General features: G+C 37.7%; 1 protein-coding gene across 5 annotated transcripts in view; it reads right to left on the bottom strand.

The window, feature by feature from the left end:
* The window catches only part of ZBBX (zinc finger B-box domain containing), a 164,559-nt gene that overhangs the window by 122,010 nt on the left and 25,594 nt on the right, over nt 1-16,955 (bottom strand). For all 5 annotated transcript variants that reach the window (XR_016232581.1, XM_089331010.1, XM_089331011.1 and 2 more), the window contains exon 7: nt 13,367-13,462. Coding sequence is in view for 4 of the 5 variants with exons in the window: in XM_089331010.1 (XP_089187136.1) it covers nt 13,367-13,462 (96 nt within the window). In the remaining variant the exon portion in view is untranslated. The remainder of the gene's footprint in view (nt 1-13,366; nt 13,463-16,955) is intronic.

Raw genomic sequence — 16,955 nt, 5'->3', positions numbered from 1 at the left:
CCTGCTGTGGCCAGGGAGTGCAGTGGAGGATGGCCCAAGTGCTTGGGCCCTGCACCCCATGGGAGACGAGGAGAAGCACCTGGCTCCTGCCTTGAGATCAGCACGGTGCGTCGGCCGCAGCGCGCTAGCCACGGCGGCCATTGGAGGGTGAACCAACGGCAAAGGAAGACCTTTCTCTCTGTCTCTCTCTCTCACTGTCCATTCTGCCTGTCAAAAAATATATATACATCTTTGCGAAGAAAAAGCAATTTACCCATAAAAATAGAAAAATCTGAACTTCCTCATTCATTAAACAAGGAAGAAAAAGATAAAAATTATCTTCAATTCTTCTACAATATTAAAACATATCCTCAAAGAGAAAACTATTATTTTGCTTTTCTGATGAATTCATCTTTACAGGTACTCAAAGCTAATTTATTTTCCAAAAATGGGCTTTATTATAGCCAGTTATGAATTCTCTATGAAAATTCAAAAAAAGATATCCACAAATGATTTGATCACAAGTTTCATCTACTGTGAGGCCAAAAGAAAAAGTTAACCATGCTAGTTGGCAAGGCAAAGGACAGGTATTTCCACATAGAAAACTCGAAATTGAGGAGACGTTCCCCTTATAAATATGAGAAGAAACAAGAGAAAATAGAATATTTATAGGGTGGAAAGAAATTGCAGTGGGAAACTCATAGCCAAATCATGTCTTTAAATCCTGCTGTATTCATCATATTTCTAAAAACAGATATGATATCTGTATGAGCCGTACAAAAATATCAATGTCATAAAAATACTACTTATCACACTTATTGCAAGCTAAATACAAATCAATGCCTGAAAATGTGAAATTCTCTTAGCTGAAGTTTATTGCTTATTTCAGCACATATAACTCTAAGCAGAACTTAAAAGACACTTAGATTTACTTCTTCATAGGTCTGATTTCTATCAGGTTTTAGTAATCAAAGATTTATGTATTATTATTTATCTTTGAAACTTAAAAAGATAATAAGAATTGGCAAGTACCTGGACATATGCCCTTGATTATAAATGCCATTTATTATTCACTAGATAAAGGTGTCAAACAAAACTAATCTGTATTCAATATTTAGTATTGTCACAAAGTAATGCGAAAATAATAAAATAAAATAAATCTGCTCTGGTTAAAATATTTTAAGATTAAATGTAAACGCATATAAATATAATAACTCAAAAATTAACATATTGTCAAAAATTTATACTATCACTTGGTATCCAGAAAAATAACAAGTGATTTAAGTCTAAATAAATTGTGCCTTTCAAATATTATTATAATGCTAAAATACAAGTAATCTTAAAAGTGAACCAAAACAGAAACAAGAAAATAACAGGTAATTCACACCTGTAATCTTGCTATTTGCAGTTTTGATGCCATATAATTATGCACTGTATTAATTATCTTAGCAAGTACTCACTATTACTTTCATGAATATTACATGTATAATGAATCCAGATGAGTTAGCTGTTTTCAGCAATTACTCATATTTGAGCTACATTAGAAACAAGTGATTTTATATGCAATGATTTGAATAACAGAGGTAGCACAATAAACTCACTAACAAACAGTAATTAATAATTCATCATATGTGGTTTTGAAGTGTTGTGTTGCTGCTCTATCACTATTTTTATCCCATAATGACCAATGGAAAAAAATGCAACAAATAAAGCTACCATAAAAACTTCCAGAATCCATAACAAAATCAAGAAATAACGTAGATAACATCTACAAACTATAAAGGTTCATCAAACATCCAGCATTACTGTGATTAAATGTTCAGACATCTGGCTAGACTAATGATATTTAAATTTCCCCCCCACCCAAAAAAATTTAAGATTATATTATCCTCTACTTTGGAGAAGGAGAAAGTCTTTACTTTAAAATATATCTTTGGGGCAGACACTCGGCACAATGGTAAGTCACAACTTGGGCCACCTGCATCTGAAATGGAGGGAACTGTTTGGAATACTGACTACTTTGCTTTCCAACCAGCTTCTTGCTAATGTGTATTCTGGGAGGTAGCAGATGATGGCTACCTTGAATCCCTGCCACCAAGGTGTGGTGAAAAGGATTGAGTTCTGAGCTTCTGGCTTCAGCCTGGCTCAGCCTTGGCTATTGCAGGCATTTGGGAAGTGAAACAGTAGATGGAAGATATCTCTCTCTCTCTCTCTCTCTCTCTCTCTCTCTCTATCTCTATCTCTATCTCTCCCTCTCCCTCTCCCTCTCCCTCCCAAATAAAATGAAAACAAATATATAAAAATTTTGAAAATATATTTGAGGGGCCGGCGCTGTGGTGCAGTGGGTTAAAGCTCTGGCCTAAAGCACAGGCATCCCATATGGGTGCTGGTTATAGTCCCGGGTGCTCCTCTTCCGATCCAGCTCTCTGCTATGGCCTGGGAAAACAGTGGAAGATGGCCCAAGTCTCTGGGCCCTGCACCCACGTAGAAGACCTAGAAGAAGATCTTGGCTCCTGGCTTCGGATTAGCGCAGTTCCAGCCATTGTGACCATCTGGGAGTGAACCAGCAGATGGAAGACCTCTCTTTCTCTTTCTACCTCTCTCTGTAACTCTTTCAAATAAATAAAATAAATCTTTAAAAAAAAGAAAATATATTTGATAAATCTAGCTTTAAAATTTCACTGTTTAAAAAAATGGTAACAGTTTACTTGAGAAGCAAAGAAAAAGTAAGAGCTCCCATCTACTAGTTCATTCCCCAGTGCTTGCAATAGGAGGGGCTTGGCCAACTCAGCCAAAATTTAATCCAGGACTCCTACTTGGGTGGCAGGAATCCAGTCACTTGAGACACTGCTGCTGTCTTCTAGGGTCCACCTTAACAGGAAGCTGGAGTCAGAAGCAGAGCCAGGAATTGGAATTACGCACTCCAATATTCATCGTGGGAGTCTTAGCCAGCTTCTTAACCAGTAAGCCAAGTGCTCATCCTGCTTCACTATTCTTGTTGTTCTTTTTAAAAATAACCTTCAAAAATATAATCTACTATAATGCTTTTGGAAGCAATGCTAAGTGTACAATACTGCACTGTTAACTATAGGCACTATGTTGTACAGAAGATCTCAAGAACTTACTCATCTTGTTAACTTAAATCCTATACCTGTCGAATAACATTTCCTCATTTTCCCTTACCCCTTCCATTGGTAACCAGTATTCTATTTTCTGCTTCAATGAGGCTTGACTTTTAGATATCTCCTAAATGGAATCATGCAGTTCTTCTGTGATTTACTTATTTCACTTAGCATGAAATCTTCCAAGTCCACGTTAAGAGTTCTTATCACACACACACACACACACACACACACATACACTCAAAAAAAAAAAAACACAAGGGGCTAGGAAACTAACTTCTGAAGGAAGCAAATATATTTATTATCATGATGATATCACATGTATACATATATCCATATACTATATTTTTGTAGTTCTGTATATAAATTTTACTTCAAAATCATTTAAAAAATATTACAACCTAAATAACAAAAGCAACATTTGATTTAATTCTTTAGGCTCATTAATAGCACTCTGTTTTCAAGGCTTTAAACACAAATGGTGCAGGAACAGGACTGAATTTCTATTAATATTACATCCTAACTAATAAAAGCTAATGTATGGAGCACCTGCTATGAGCAGAATATGTTCACACTGTTGTAATTTAATCTGGTCCTCACAACAGCCATGCAAGGCTCTGAGCTTGCATATATGAGTTTCCTTTTAAAGATTCCCTTAGCCTAAACAGCACAGAAATACCCACTTCTCATTTGGAGATCGATTCAGGCCATGTCTGCATTAAATCCTTATACTGCAGTTACCCTCTCTACTGTATCAATGACTCTGTCTGTCACTTATTTCTGCATTATATGCCCTAAACCATTTTGATTTTTCCAACACTTCGCTGATTCCTCAAGTGGTCTCAACAGCCAGGTCTGGGTCATGCCAAAGCCAGACACCAGGAACTCTACCCCGGTCTCCCCCATGGATGGCTGGTATCCAAGCACTTGGGCCATCTTCCACTGACTTCCCAGGAGCTTTAACCAGGAAGCTGGATCAGAAGCCAAGCAGTCAGGTCTTGAACTGGCAATTGTGCTGTGGGATACTGGCATCACATGTGGCTGGCAACTCGGTCCACCGTGCCACAATGCCAGCCCTGTGGAAATTTATTTTTTTAGGTGAAACAAGTATTCTACAATTTTTTTTTTGACAGATAGAGTTAGACAGTGAGAGAAAGACACAGAGAGAAAGGTCTTCCTTCCGTTGGTTCACCCCCCAAATGGCTGCCAGGGCTGGTGCTGCGCCGATCTGAAGCCAGGAGCCAGGTGCTTCCTCCTGGTCTCCCACACGGGTGTAGGCGCCCAAGCACTTGGGCCATCCTCCAATGCAATCCCGGGCCACAGCAGAGAGCTGAACTGGAAGAGGAGCAGCCGGGACTAGAACCCGGTGCCCATATGGGATGCTGGCGCCTCAGGCAGAGGATTAGCCAATTGAGCCACAGTGCCAGCCCCACAAGTCTTCTACAATTAATTGCGTTGTGATAAGCATTGTAAAACAGCTGATTGGGCCACCAAGAACCTACATTAGAAGGCCTGCTTTGTACTTCTTTTTTTTTTTTTTTTTTTTTTTTTTTTAAGGTTTATTCATTTACTTGAAAATCAGAGCCACACAGAGAGGACAGGCAGAGAGAGAGAGGTCCTCCATCTGGCTGGAGCTGAGCTGATCCAAAGACAGGAGGCAGGAGCTTCCTCTGGGTCTCTCACATGAGTGCAGGGGCCCAAGGACTTGGGCCATCCTCCACTGCCTCCCAGGCCATAGCAGAGAGCTGGGTCAGAAGAGGAGCAGCCAGGACACAAACCGGCGCCCATATGGGATGCCGGAACTGCAGGCTGAGGCTTTACTTGCTATGCCACAGAGCCACCCCATGGTTTGTGCTTCTGATCCACCTTCCTGCTAAAAAACCTGGGAGGCAGCAAATGATGTCTCTGCCACCCACATGGGAGACTCGGATCAAATTCCTGGCTCTTGGATGCTGCCTGGCCCAGCTCTGGCTGTTGTGGGAATTTGGGAAGTAAACCAGTAGACACAGGATGTCTCTGAATATCCCTTTCTCCCTGTCTCTGTGCCTTCCAAATAAATAAACTTTAAAAAATAAAAGAAATCATGGTAGTAATGTATATATATCTGTGAATATGCCAAAATAAATTTAAATTGTACATTTTAAATGAATTGTACTTATATAAATTGTATCTAAATTATTTTTATTTTTAAAAATCTTGTCCATGACTCCATGACAAGAATTTTTCATATATCTTGTGTGTATCCCATCATTCTATTTTATGAAATTCTGAATAATTGAAAACTTAAATGCAAAGCTCTCCAAGGAGTCTGCCTGAATTAAATAAACTTTCAGTCTCTCAAGACTTTAATCAATTCTTGGTATCGGTCTATTCAGAAAGATAAGGACAGGGATAACTGTTTGGCAGCAGGCAAGCATTGTCAGGAGTCTTGCAAAAGTTCAGACAGAAGTACAGTTCAGGCCAGCACCGCAGCTCACAAGGCTAATCTTCCACCTTGCGGCGCCGGCACACCGGGTTCTAGTCCCGGTCGGGGCGCCGGATTCTGTCCCGGTTGCCCCTCTTCCAGGCCAGCTCTCTGCTGTGGCCAGGGAGTGCAGTGGAGGATGGCCCAGGTGCTTGGGCCCTGCACCCCATGGGAGACCAGGAGAAGCACCTGGCTCCTGCCATTGGATCAGCGCGGTGCGCCAGCTGCAGTGCGCCAGCCGCGGTGGCCATTGGAGGGTGAACCAACAGCAAAAAGGAAGACCTTTCTCTCTGTCTCTCTCACTGTCCACTCTGCCTGTCAAAAAAATTTAAAAAAAAAGAAGTACAGTTCAGATAGGTGACAGGTATACCTAGCTTAGAAGCTTTATTATCTGGCAAAGTCAGTTCACAGACTCCAGAGCCCACAATAGATGGGCCAATTACAAAACTCACTGCACTCAACGAGATACAGCTTACTGTATATACCGTACTCCCTGTTTATATGTAATTTGCAAAGCACAGATCATATTCATCAGAACTACGTTGTCTAGGAACATAGTTGACTTTACCACTTTTATCTGTTTCCCAGAGCTAGAAAGTTAACTAAAGGTCATATTCTCACACTTAAGAAAAGCTTTTGTTAACCTTTCACACCAATGTAAAACATCGGCAGTTCATGTATTTTTTTAATTATCTGCTCTTCAATTGACACTTTGGCCTTCAAAATTCTGAGAAAAATTAATTTTGAAATCTAAACTATAGTTTTAAGTTATGTTAGGGAATTGATTTTTATCTCTAGGGACTCATTTATATTTTCATGCTTATAAAAAGTTATATAGGACAGGTACAAGCATTTGGAATTGAGTGATGAACAAAATAGAAACAGTGCTTCTTAAAATTTATCAGAAAACAGGAATGAGTAAGTAATCAATAGCAATACAGCTTTGGAAATTCTTCAACAGAGGAAATGTAAAGTGATAATCATACTAGAGGTCAGTGAACACAAACCTATAGGGTGAGGAATAAGCATTGTCTTCACATTGAAGAAATAGGCTTTAAATGGAAACATTCAATTGCTTATACATATTTAAATATTTTTCCTAAGTGTATATTAACTAATATTTACAAATATTCAATTTCTATTTTTCCAGAATATTTATATAACCAAAACTTTAAAATCATGTAAAGTAATGACAGTTCTCTTGGGTGAATAATTACTTGCCATCCGCATAATTCTCTTTTTAAATCTTTATTTTCATTTTATTTGAGAGACAGAGAGACACAGAGTGAGATCCTCCAACCTCTGTTCACTCCCCAAATGCCCACATCAGCCAGGACTGGATCAGGCTGACGCAAGGATCCTAGATCTCAATTCGGTTCTCCCAAATTGGGGTTCAGGGACCCAAGCACTGGAACCATCACTGGATGCCCCTCAGGGTGTACATCATCAGGAAGCTGGGTCTATCTTATTGGTGACACTAGGTGAAGGAACTGAGCATGCTCCATTCTGTCCCTTCTGGGTGCTGTCTTCAAGGCTGCTTGCCCAGAGAGGGAAGCTTTGCAACATAGACATAGAGTAATCTTTTGTTTAGGATCTTCCCTAACAAATGAAACATCTGCAATGCAGGGAAGGACAGGGCCAGGGGTGGGATTTAATTCAAAGAAGTATCAGGGAGTTGAATTTTTCTTAACATCCATGCCATAATCACCAATCTCAATTGTTTCAATAATAAAGTTGATTCATTGATTTCCACCTCTGATCTTATATCTGTTGCTCAGTTGGTTCAGAATTTGAATAGCTAATAAACAGAAGTCATGTACTAAACCTGCATAAACTCTGTACTCTAAAATTAGGCCAGCAATTAAATACAATTTCACTCTGAATTCCATACTGTTGTGAATAGATTTCTTTGCAAATCAATGTCATTATTGGTCTGCTTGAGACTTAGCAAACAGTGTTCTGAGAACATCCAGGGGTAAGCAAAGAAGGAGGACCAAGCCAAGAAAAGGTAAATTTCAATGTAATTGTCAATCACAGAGGAGCTATCACGGCCCATCCGGGTTGTTCCAGATTGAGGTAAGAGGGCTGCTGGGATTTGAATCCTCTGCTAGATTACAAATTGGACACAGGCTAACTCCAGGAAGGGAGTGTAACTTAAGAAACAACAGCAATCCCCTTTGGGAAAGTGAAATTACTGAGGCAGAGTTTCAACTCTGACCCATCAGCAGGCAACTTCTCCATGCAGTAAGGAATGAGAATCTCAGATCTAAAGATGAGGATTTAGGTGGGACAACGTCACACCTACAATATGCATATGTGCAGTGTTTAAGCCTGGTCCTACTAACATCATCCACGTACATGTGATGTTTCCCAAAATGGCTAGCTAGGATTTCAAAACATTGGATTTGTCTGAAGATTAACAAAACAATCAGAGTGTGAGCATGAAAGCTGATATTGGTCATCGTCAACTTTAAGAAATCTACAACAAATTTGGTAAGCATAAATAGTGTTCTGACAGTACCTGGGGTTCTGCACAGTGATTATTTTCATGTAAATATGTTCAGGCACAAAGATACTCCCACTTATATCCACATTTTTATAGGGATATATTTCTTTAGAGACAGTAAAGGGGCTGCATACACAAATGCTTCATACCAAGAAATATGGATATTGAATCTCAGTTAACTACATCCTTTTCAAGGTTTCTCCTTTCCAGATAAGAAAATCTCATTCAAATTAAGAAAACATGCTTAACTATCATCAGTCACTTACTTAATCTAATATCCCTTACACATGTCACACTTCGCAACAGAATGCCCTTTGTTTGTTGCCCCACATCTTTAATTCTGTCTGATTAGCTTTGTTCTTTTGTCTGGTCATATGTTGCTAATAGGAAATAGGAATGGCTCATGTAATAAGATTTTACTTTTTTATTTGAAGAAAACTCCCATTTCAACCCTTAATGTTGATAGTCTTCCTCAGAGTAGAACTAAAATTTTCATCCTTGGTAATTCCACTCATATATTTATCTTTTCTTTTGCAGATAATTAACCATTTAATGGAGATTGGAGAAAAGAAATTTGAATTGTTTTTAATCAATGCAAAGTATGAACCAATCATAAATAAAAAGAACGTCCTTTTGAAATTATAGTGTTAGCCAATATTAAATAGTACCAGTTGGTCTTCAAGGTTTTCTGGGATATACCTCCGAAGTAAAATAAAACATACTGGTACAAAATGGCTCCTACTGTCTATGAATCACTAGGCTCTCTGGGCTATAGAACATAAGCTGAAATGGTTTATAACTATACAATCTGGCTATACTTTATAATAACCAGAAACAATATAATAAGTTAAAGAAAATAAAGTATAACAACCATTTGCCTAGAATTTTTGATTGTTTTTAAAATTCAAATGCTTAATATTTATTCATCAAATATGAGCCTTAACTTTTACATATGAATTAATATGAGTTAACAGAGCTCGATAATTAAAAAAGCTCAAATTGCTATATGACCGGCTAATGAAATTAAACAGAAAAGGGTATACATTCTTACTGAGCAAACAGCCTTCCAGGACAAGGCTCAACAACAATAAGAATCTTAATTTACTGAGAAAGTTAGGGGGAAATGGTGCAAAAAAAAAAAAGGAAGAAAAAAGCAAGATGACTGAGGGAAAAAAAGAACATTAGAGGTTAGAAATAAGAAAATGGCAGCTAGTTAAAGGATGAGTGATTAAAGCCAAGACTAGATGGCAGAGAAAGATACAGGAGAAAAATGAAGCACTAACCAGAAGAGCAAATCCCTTAGAGCAAGATGTACAGTTATAGACGACATCAGCCTTTCAAGGCCTCTTTCTAAGTGTTCTAACAGCAGGTGGTCATAAGAATGGACATTAGTCACTATCAGTGAGACTACTCTCACTGTGCTCTGCTTACTAAGATGGGAGGGAGTATGTAACAAGTTTTGAAAATTTTTCCTTCAAAAAATATTATCCATCTGTGCATCTGTTGATTATTATATATTTAAGGTATATAACATAAAATTTTGATATACAAATACTAGAGTTCTTCAAAAAATTCATGGGAATGCATACTATGAAAAAAAAAACAAACAAAAATAAGCCAAGCAGAAACACAAAGATTCTGCTTGACCTCATTTACATGTGGAATCTGGTGGTGGGGTGGGGGGAGACATCTTTTTCATTTAAAGTTTTTGTATAGGGGCTGGTGTTGTGCCATAGTGTGTAAAGCCGATGCCAGCTCAAGTCCCAGCTGCTCTACTTCCCATCCAGCTCCCTTATAATGGCCTGGGAAAGCAGCAGAGGCTGGGCCAAGTGCTTGGGCCCCTGCACCCACATGAGAGACCTGGAGGCCATTTCAGGAGTGGATCAGTGGACAGAAGATCTCTCTCTGCGTCTCTGTGTCTCTCCCTCTTTCTCTGTAACCCTTTCAAATAAATAAGCAAATATTTTTAAAAAAATAAATAAAATTTTGTTTAACAAATAAATTGAAAGATTTAATTCAGTTATCTGGATGGAAAATGTCTCTCTCAAAGTCTCTCATTCCTTAGCAACTTCAGTAGGTGAAATGATGTTTTATAAGAAGACCTTAACAGGAGTGTGCGTTTAGCTTCCAGTACAGGTAGGCTGCACATGCTTTTTGCTAAGTTTCAGCCTCAGGATTTCCCTTCAATAGGAGGCAATGCATGACCCAGGACTCCACCGCTCAGAGCACCAAGTGACAACTTTGGTCTCTGCAGATCTGAGAGCAATACAAAGGAGTAAGATGTACATGGGAGGGTGTGGTTCTTTCTCATTCTTCAATCTTAACTTTACATACAGAAAAGAACCCTTGAATTAGAAAGGATCTATCAAGATCCATGGCCCCTCGATATGCTATGAAATTCATTTACACTAACTTGTAGAGACATTGTCTTCTATAGTTTGAGATTCGGTAGTGACTTAAATAGTTTTACTCTTTATGCCTCACCAACCTTCCCACCCCTAAAATCAAAATTAGAAAATATGATGCTAGCAGAATCTTAAATATTATCACACACACACACACACACACACACACACACACAGAGAGAGAAATAAAAGGGAGAAAAAAGAAAATGAAAGTGGCAATGTGATAGAGGTGATACGTAAATGAAGCATCATAAATATGCACAATTAGTCAATTATATATAAAAAATAAAAGAATACTTTATAGATTGCCAAAAAGGTTTTGTCCAAATTTCATGTAACCTAAAGGAAGTTATACACAAGAAATAATAGCATACAAATTTATTATAAAATATATTTACACAATAAATATATTCCTACTTCCTCAATTAATTCTATATTTAGAATTTTATAAGATTCTAGTTTACAGAGAGCCTACTCTTCTATGTTAAGATATGGGATATATCTACTTTAATGATAGTAATATGCAACATGAATGGTCAATGTTTAGAAAACACACTCCAGGGGCTGGCATTGTAGCACAGTGTTTCAAGTCCTGGCTACTCCACTTCAGATCCAGCTCCTTGCCAAGGCACAGAGGATGGCCCCTGCCACCCATGTGAGAGACCCCAAGTTGTTCCAGGCTACTTGCTTCACTCCAGCCCAGACCTGGCTGTTGCAAACATTTTGGGAGTGAACCAGTGGATGAAGGATCTCCCTCTCTGCCTCTCTCTCTCTCTGAAACTCTGCCTTTCAAATAAACAAAATAAATCTTAAAAAGAAAGAAAGAAGGAAAACATATTCTATGTCAAGTTGCCTTTATGGGTATGGATAACAATAAGCTCTATATGGCAAAGCCTAACTGTTCTTAGAAATTGTGTGTGTGTGTGTGTATGTGTGTATGTGTTTGGGGTGGGGGAGAAAGAGAGAGAGGGAAGGAGGTGGGAATGGTTGGGAAGGGGGAGGGAAAGACAGAAAGAAAAAGAAAACAAAATCTGGGTGAATCTTGAAACCTGAGAAAGGCCCATATCTTATTCTCTATATCTTCAATATCAGCTGGATCTATGTTAAATTTAAATGAATGGGGGGGCCGGTGCCATGGCACAGTAGCTTAATCCTCCGCCTGTGGCGCCAGCATCCCATGTGGGTGCCTATTCTAGTCCTGGCTGCTCCTCTTTCAGTCTGGCTCTCTGCTGTTGCCTGGGAAGGCCGTGGAAGATGGCCCAAGTCTGTGGGCCCCTGCACCCAAGTGGGAGACCCAGAAGCTCCTGGCTCCTGGTTTTAGATCGGCACAGCTCCTGCCATTGCAGCCATCTGGGGAGTGAACCAATGGATGGAAGATCTTTATCTCTGTCTCTCCTCTCACTGTCTGTAACTCTACCTCTCAAATAAATGGATAAATAAGAAGTTTAAGTGAATGTGTTGAACAAACCACTGAATGATAAAATTCCTAATACGACTTCATAGTGGGATAATTTTACTGTTTACTCTTAAAATGCAGTCCCTTTTGTTAAATTCTATATTATTTATATACAAGCAATCCTGTATTTTATTTTCTTTATAATTTTTTACTGTACTTCATTTTTAATTTAATTTTATTTTTATTTTATTAGAACTGTCTGATTATCACAGCCCAAGGGAGGAAAGTGGCAGGTTATCTTTTTGTTTTCCCTCCATTATTTCTGCTCTAATCATTGAATGGCCACTCAAAACTGACTTAGGTTAATATGAGTCAGGTCTATTTTCTGTTTTGCAGTTACTGTAACTCAGGTCATGAGAACCTTTGAGAGCTACCAATATTTGTATTGCTGTCACATATAACAGTGACCAGGAGTCTTTCAAAATACAGATCTGATCACCTCCTGCCCTATGGCTACCAGTCAATATTAAAACCCATAACCCACTCCACAAGGTCTTTGGTTCTCACTTTCATCTCCAGGTCGTAAAGGACAGGGTCCTGGCATTATGAATCTGCCACTGCCCTCTCAGAACAGGCCACCTGCTTTCCTAGAAGGCACTTGATAAATATTTGTTAAGCAAATTCCTCCAACATGAATGAAATCTATGATGAATCAAGGCGTCATTAGATGAAACATGTGTAATGCCTCGTCCCTATTCTATTTCTTGTTTAACTATTAGAATTTTAAAGCAATCTGACACGGTTTGAGCTTAGTCATTAAAAAAAAAAAAAGTGACTATATAAGAATGAGTACAGGGTACTGAAATGTAGAAGGAAATGCAGAAACCTGAGGTGCAAGCTTATTTAAATGACAATGAGCCAGGATAACTAACAAACAAATTTTTAAAATAAACATTAGAAGAAAACATGAAAATTTCTATTTATAAACTAGATAAAAATACTTAAACCACATATTCATTTAAAACCACAATAGATGAAAAAACCATATAGTTCTTAAATGTCAAGCTCATAGATAGAATGCGTAATCTAAAGACAGTAATCAGGCAAAATGTTTCAGTAACTTATATTAAAACACTGGCCCCTGGCTTTGGATAGGCGCAGCACGCCGGCCATGGCGGCCATTGGGGGGGGGGGGTGAAACAGCAGAAAAAGGAAGACCTTTCTCTCTCTCACTGTCTAACTCTGCCGGTCCAAAATAAATAAATAAATAAATAAATAAAAACCACAGTCTAAATAGCCAAATAGAATCCAGATATCCAGATTAGTGATCAGTAAAGTGATTTTAAGATATATGTCAAGATTGTACATATAATAGAATTTTAGAAATTATTATAAACCATCCTGGATTCTAGATCATTAAACATGTTTTAAATGTCTTTATGTTTAAACATTTTATAAACACTTGGCAAGTATAGCATTTTAGAAAAGTCATACCTGCAGAAGAGTTGTTCGGTGGAGCTTCAGTGCCCCCTTCTGGTGAATTTTAGCAAAGCATCCTGAACAATAATCTTCCCCACATTCAAGACAAACCTTAAAAGATAGGTGTAAAACAAAGTTTAACAATGGTATCATTTTGGGAAACTGAATGCATAAATGTTTCGCTTTCTCACATTTGTTTCTCCAATTACCTGCTTCTATATCATCAGAATGTAGAAGTTCTCAAAAAGCTGAGACTACTACTCATATTCAACTGTTAGGATTCAACTATGAGGCAAGCAATACTTAATCTCATATCAATATTAATGAAACAGCTGCAAGGTAGGATTCAGATATATGTGTTATATTAGTGTACGGATGAACAACTTCTTAATAAATCATGAGACAACACATAAAAACTAAACAGCATTATCTGTGGGTCATTTTTGAGTTCTTTTAGATTCCTCTATAAATTTACATGGCACAATCTGTTTCAAATAATAAACTATTTGCCTCAAAAAATGCAAATACACTTTCTTAAAAGGCACTCTTTTTGACTGATGATTCTCAAAGTATGATTTTTTAAAAGTATTCTCAGAAACATACTCAAAAGAAAGAAAATACAAAAACAACACTGGATGGAACTGCATCACAGCATCAGCGATGTTTATCACTGGGAAAATGATTATGGGTAAGTTTACATTTGCCTTCCAAATCTCTGCAATGCTAAAATGTAACTTTAAAGATGTATGCATAAATTGAAGAATGAGTTGAACCTGTACCTAGGATGGTGCCAAACAGGACCCCAAATCCAGAGAAAAAAAAAATGGAATTTTTGTTACAAGTGAAATGAATACCTTGCTGTCATACTCCAGCTTCAGTCTACAGTGTAAATGGCTAAGATCCCTGATTTTCTTTATTTTGGCACAGATAGGGAATGACCCATAGCATGAGAAAGCCACCCTGCTTGGAGAGATGGGGTCCAAATGTGTATGTCAAGAGGCTCAGAGTTCCACTGATCCTTTCACTTCCTCTCAGAGCTCCCACCATTATTCCCACCCCTCTCCCTATCCCCTTACCATGGAATAATAAAGATAATCCAGCTGGGTGACACTAGCAAAAAGTCAGAGAAGCTCTTCTGCATTTGTGCTGGCCAATAAACAACAGAAACGTGCAATCGAATGACACCTCCTCAACTGTAATGGACATGGGAATCACCTGGGATTTCGGTTGCAAGGCAGGCTCTGTTTCAGCAGGACTGGAATGGGACCTGAGACCCTGCCTCTAACAAGCTCCCAAGCAGTGTTCATGGTGCTGCCCTGCAGACACCTGTTGAATGACAAGGCGCTGTATTCCATGAGGGCACTTCAAAGAGTTCATGGAAAAATGAAATGAAGTGAAAAAGTATGTTTACCTCGGTGCAAAAAATTTTGTGATCTGTGTACAGTTTTCTCATGATATGGTGTTTCTATGAATGTTCTGAAGACTTCTCATATTTGACATGGACAAGTAGACTAAACTCTTAATTAAGAGTTTTTAAGTGCATTAATGGTTTAAAATGACATTTAAAGTCCCCATATGATGACATGGTTACCTATATTAATGTAGTCAAGTCTATTAACAATAAAATAATTAAGATAATACTAGAAAAGAGATTAAATGAGTAGAAAATTGTATGTGAGCAAAACTAATAAGAAACGTTAAAAGGTGGCTGGAATAAAATAATAGAAACATCCACAACATTTAGTGAGCACTTATTGACTGTTGGTGGGGGCTTCACATATTTAATCTCATTTAATCATCACAGCACCTATCAGGTAAGAATGATTATTGTACCTCTTTCAGATAAAAAGGGACACAATGATTGAGAATTTTCCCACAGTCATACAAGCTAGAAGTGGAAGAACTAAGATTTCAAATGCACACTTTGGCTCAAATCTCAGACTAAATCATGGCATACACTGCCACTCATTGGATCAATCCCTAAACATTAATTGCAGTACTAATGATTTAGTGGAAACCCCTGATGATATCTGCAATAAAATAATGGGACATGTCAAATGAGTGATCAGGTTTAAATAATATTTTTCAAATATGATTAGCTATTCAGAACTGAGTTTTTATTTAAGAAGAATAAAAATAAACGTAATTCCGAACAGAGGAATTAGTTCTACACTTTTAGTTCTTGTTTCAAGAGCTTCAGTCTCTTGGAGAAATGATCAAAACTTTACTCTAAATTTATAATTTTAAATGAAAATTCAATGAAAAGTATAATTTCACATAAAAATATGACAGGACTATTAATATTCATTTCACTGCATTATGCCTAATGTATTGGCTAATATTTTAACAAATTTACTGTTAAGTTTGGGGCACTGTTTTTATAATACAAGGTAGTACTACTGAAAATCAGTTTCAGAATATGATTCTAAGCCAAGTATTTACCCACAGCAGACTTTTAATGACAGTAGCCAAAGAGGTGTTTGCAGACTGGAATGTCAAAGTAGGAGTTCCAGAGTAAGCATATGTATTTTGTTATACAAGCACATTTGGATTTAAAGTGGGTGAAAATGACCCCCAACTGGAAAATATGCTTAGGAAGTTTGTATAACCGGCAGAAACATTCTAAAAGTGGACTCCATTCCATCACAGATGCTTCTTCTATGATGGAATGCCCAAGTGCAGCTTTCCCAAGGATCGTGTTAATTTGATGAATGCCAGGAGAGCTTTATGAGGTCTTCAGAATCCATTTGAGTTGTATTAAAGTATCTACATTTGCCAAATTAATATTTTGTATTTAAACTCGACACCTTACTTTTGTCATCAAGAAACAGCATAAACTGATGGAGATTTCTTTTAAAAATAATATATTTGGAAGTTGTGAGTTTCATCTTTCTATCAATATACTCTTAGGTGCATGTGAATTCTTCAGGTTGTAAGAAAATGTGTTGACAGAAATACACAACTGATTGTCTCCTTTCTACATCCCCAACACAATGCTGAATACTTTGTGAGCATTAAGTCGTCATCCTCAATAGCTTTTGAGATATAGACTATTGTTATGCCTATTAACCCATTTTACAAATGAGAAAAGACATATGGAAAGGTGAAGTCGCTTGCTAAAAATCAAATAGTTAGTGAAGGGTAAGATTGATATTCAAATCTCTCAAATTTTTAAACAGTTTCTTATTGGGTTTTGACAACTATCATGGAATATTATTTCAATTCAAAGAACATTCTGTCTTAAAACCTTAGAGAAATTCTTCAAGAACATTCAGGGTCTGAATCCTGGTTTCTGTATAGTTTTGTGGCGAACCAGCTCTTCAGTCTCTTTACACATTGTCATTCTTGTCTGCTTTCCAGCCAAGTCACATATCATTTATCCTGGGTGTAATTTCCTTCCTCTTATTTTCCATCTATCTAGAAAAAACTGAACCTTTATGTCTAGGTCAAGACCTAGCTACTTATGCCATACTATTCGGTTCCATTGCCTTTAAAATGAATCCAACACAACGTAGGATTCCCAAGAAATGCTGACTCACAGCTCCTACTCAAATCCTTTTTTAAGATCATTAATAGTGGACACCAATAATTCAAACGCCCTTTA

Source organism: Oryctolagus cuniculus, chromosome 4 (assembly GCF_051225735.1).
Source record: "Oryctolagus cuniculus isolate XC-2025 breed Fujian yellow rabbit chromosome 4, ASM5122573v1, whole genome shotgun sequence".
Taxonomy (NCBI): domain Eukaryota; kingdom Metazoa; phylum Chordata; class Mammalia; order Lagomorpha; family Leporidae; genus Oryctolagus; species Oryctolagus cuniculus.
The sequence above is the reverse complement of the archived record's forward strand: the minus strand, read 5'-3'. Positions and strand labels throughout refer to the sequence as shown.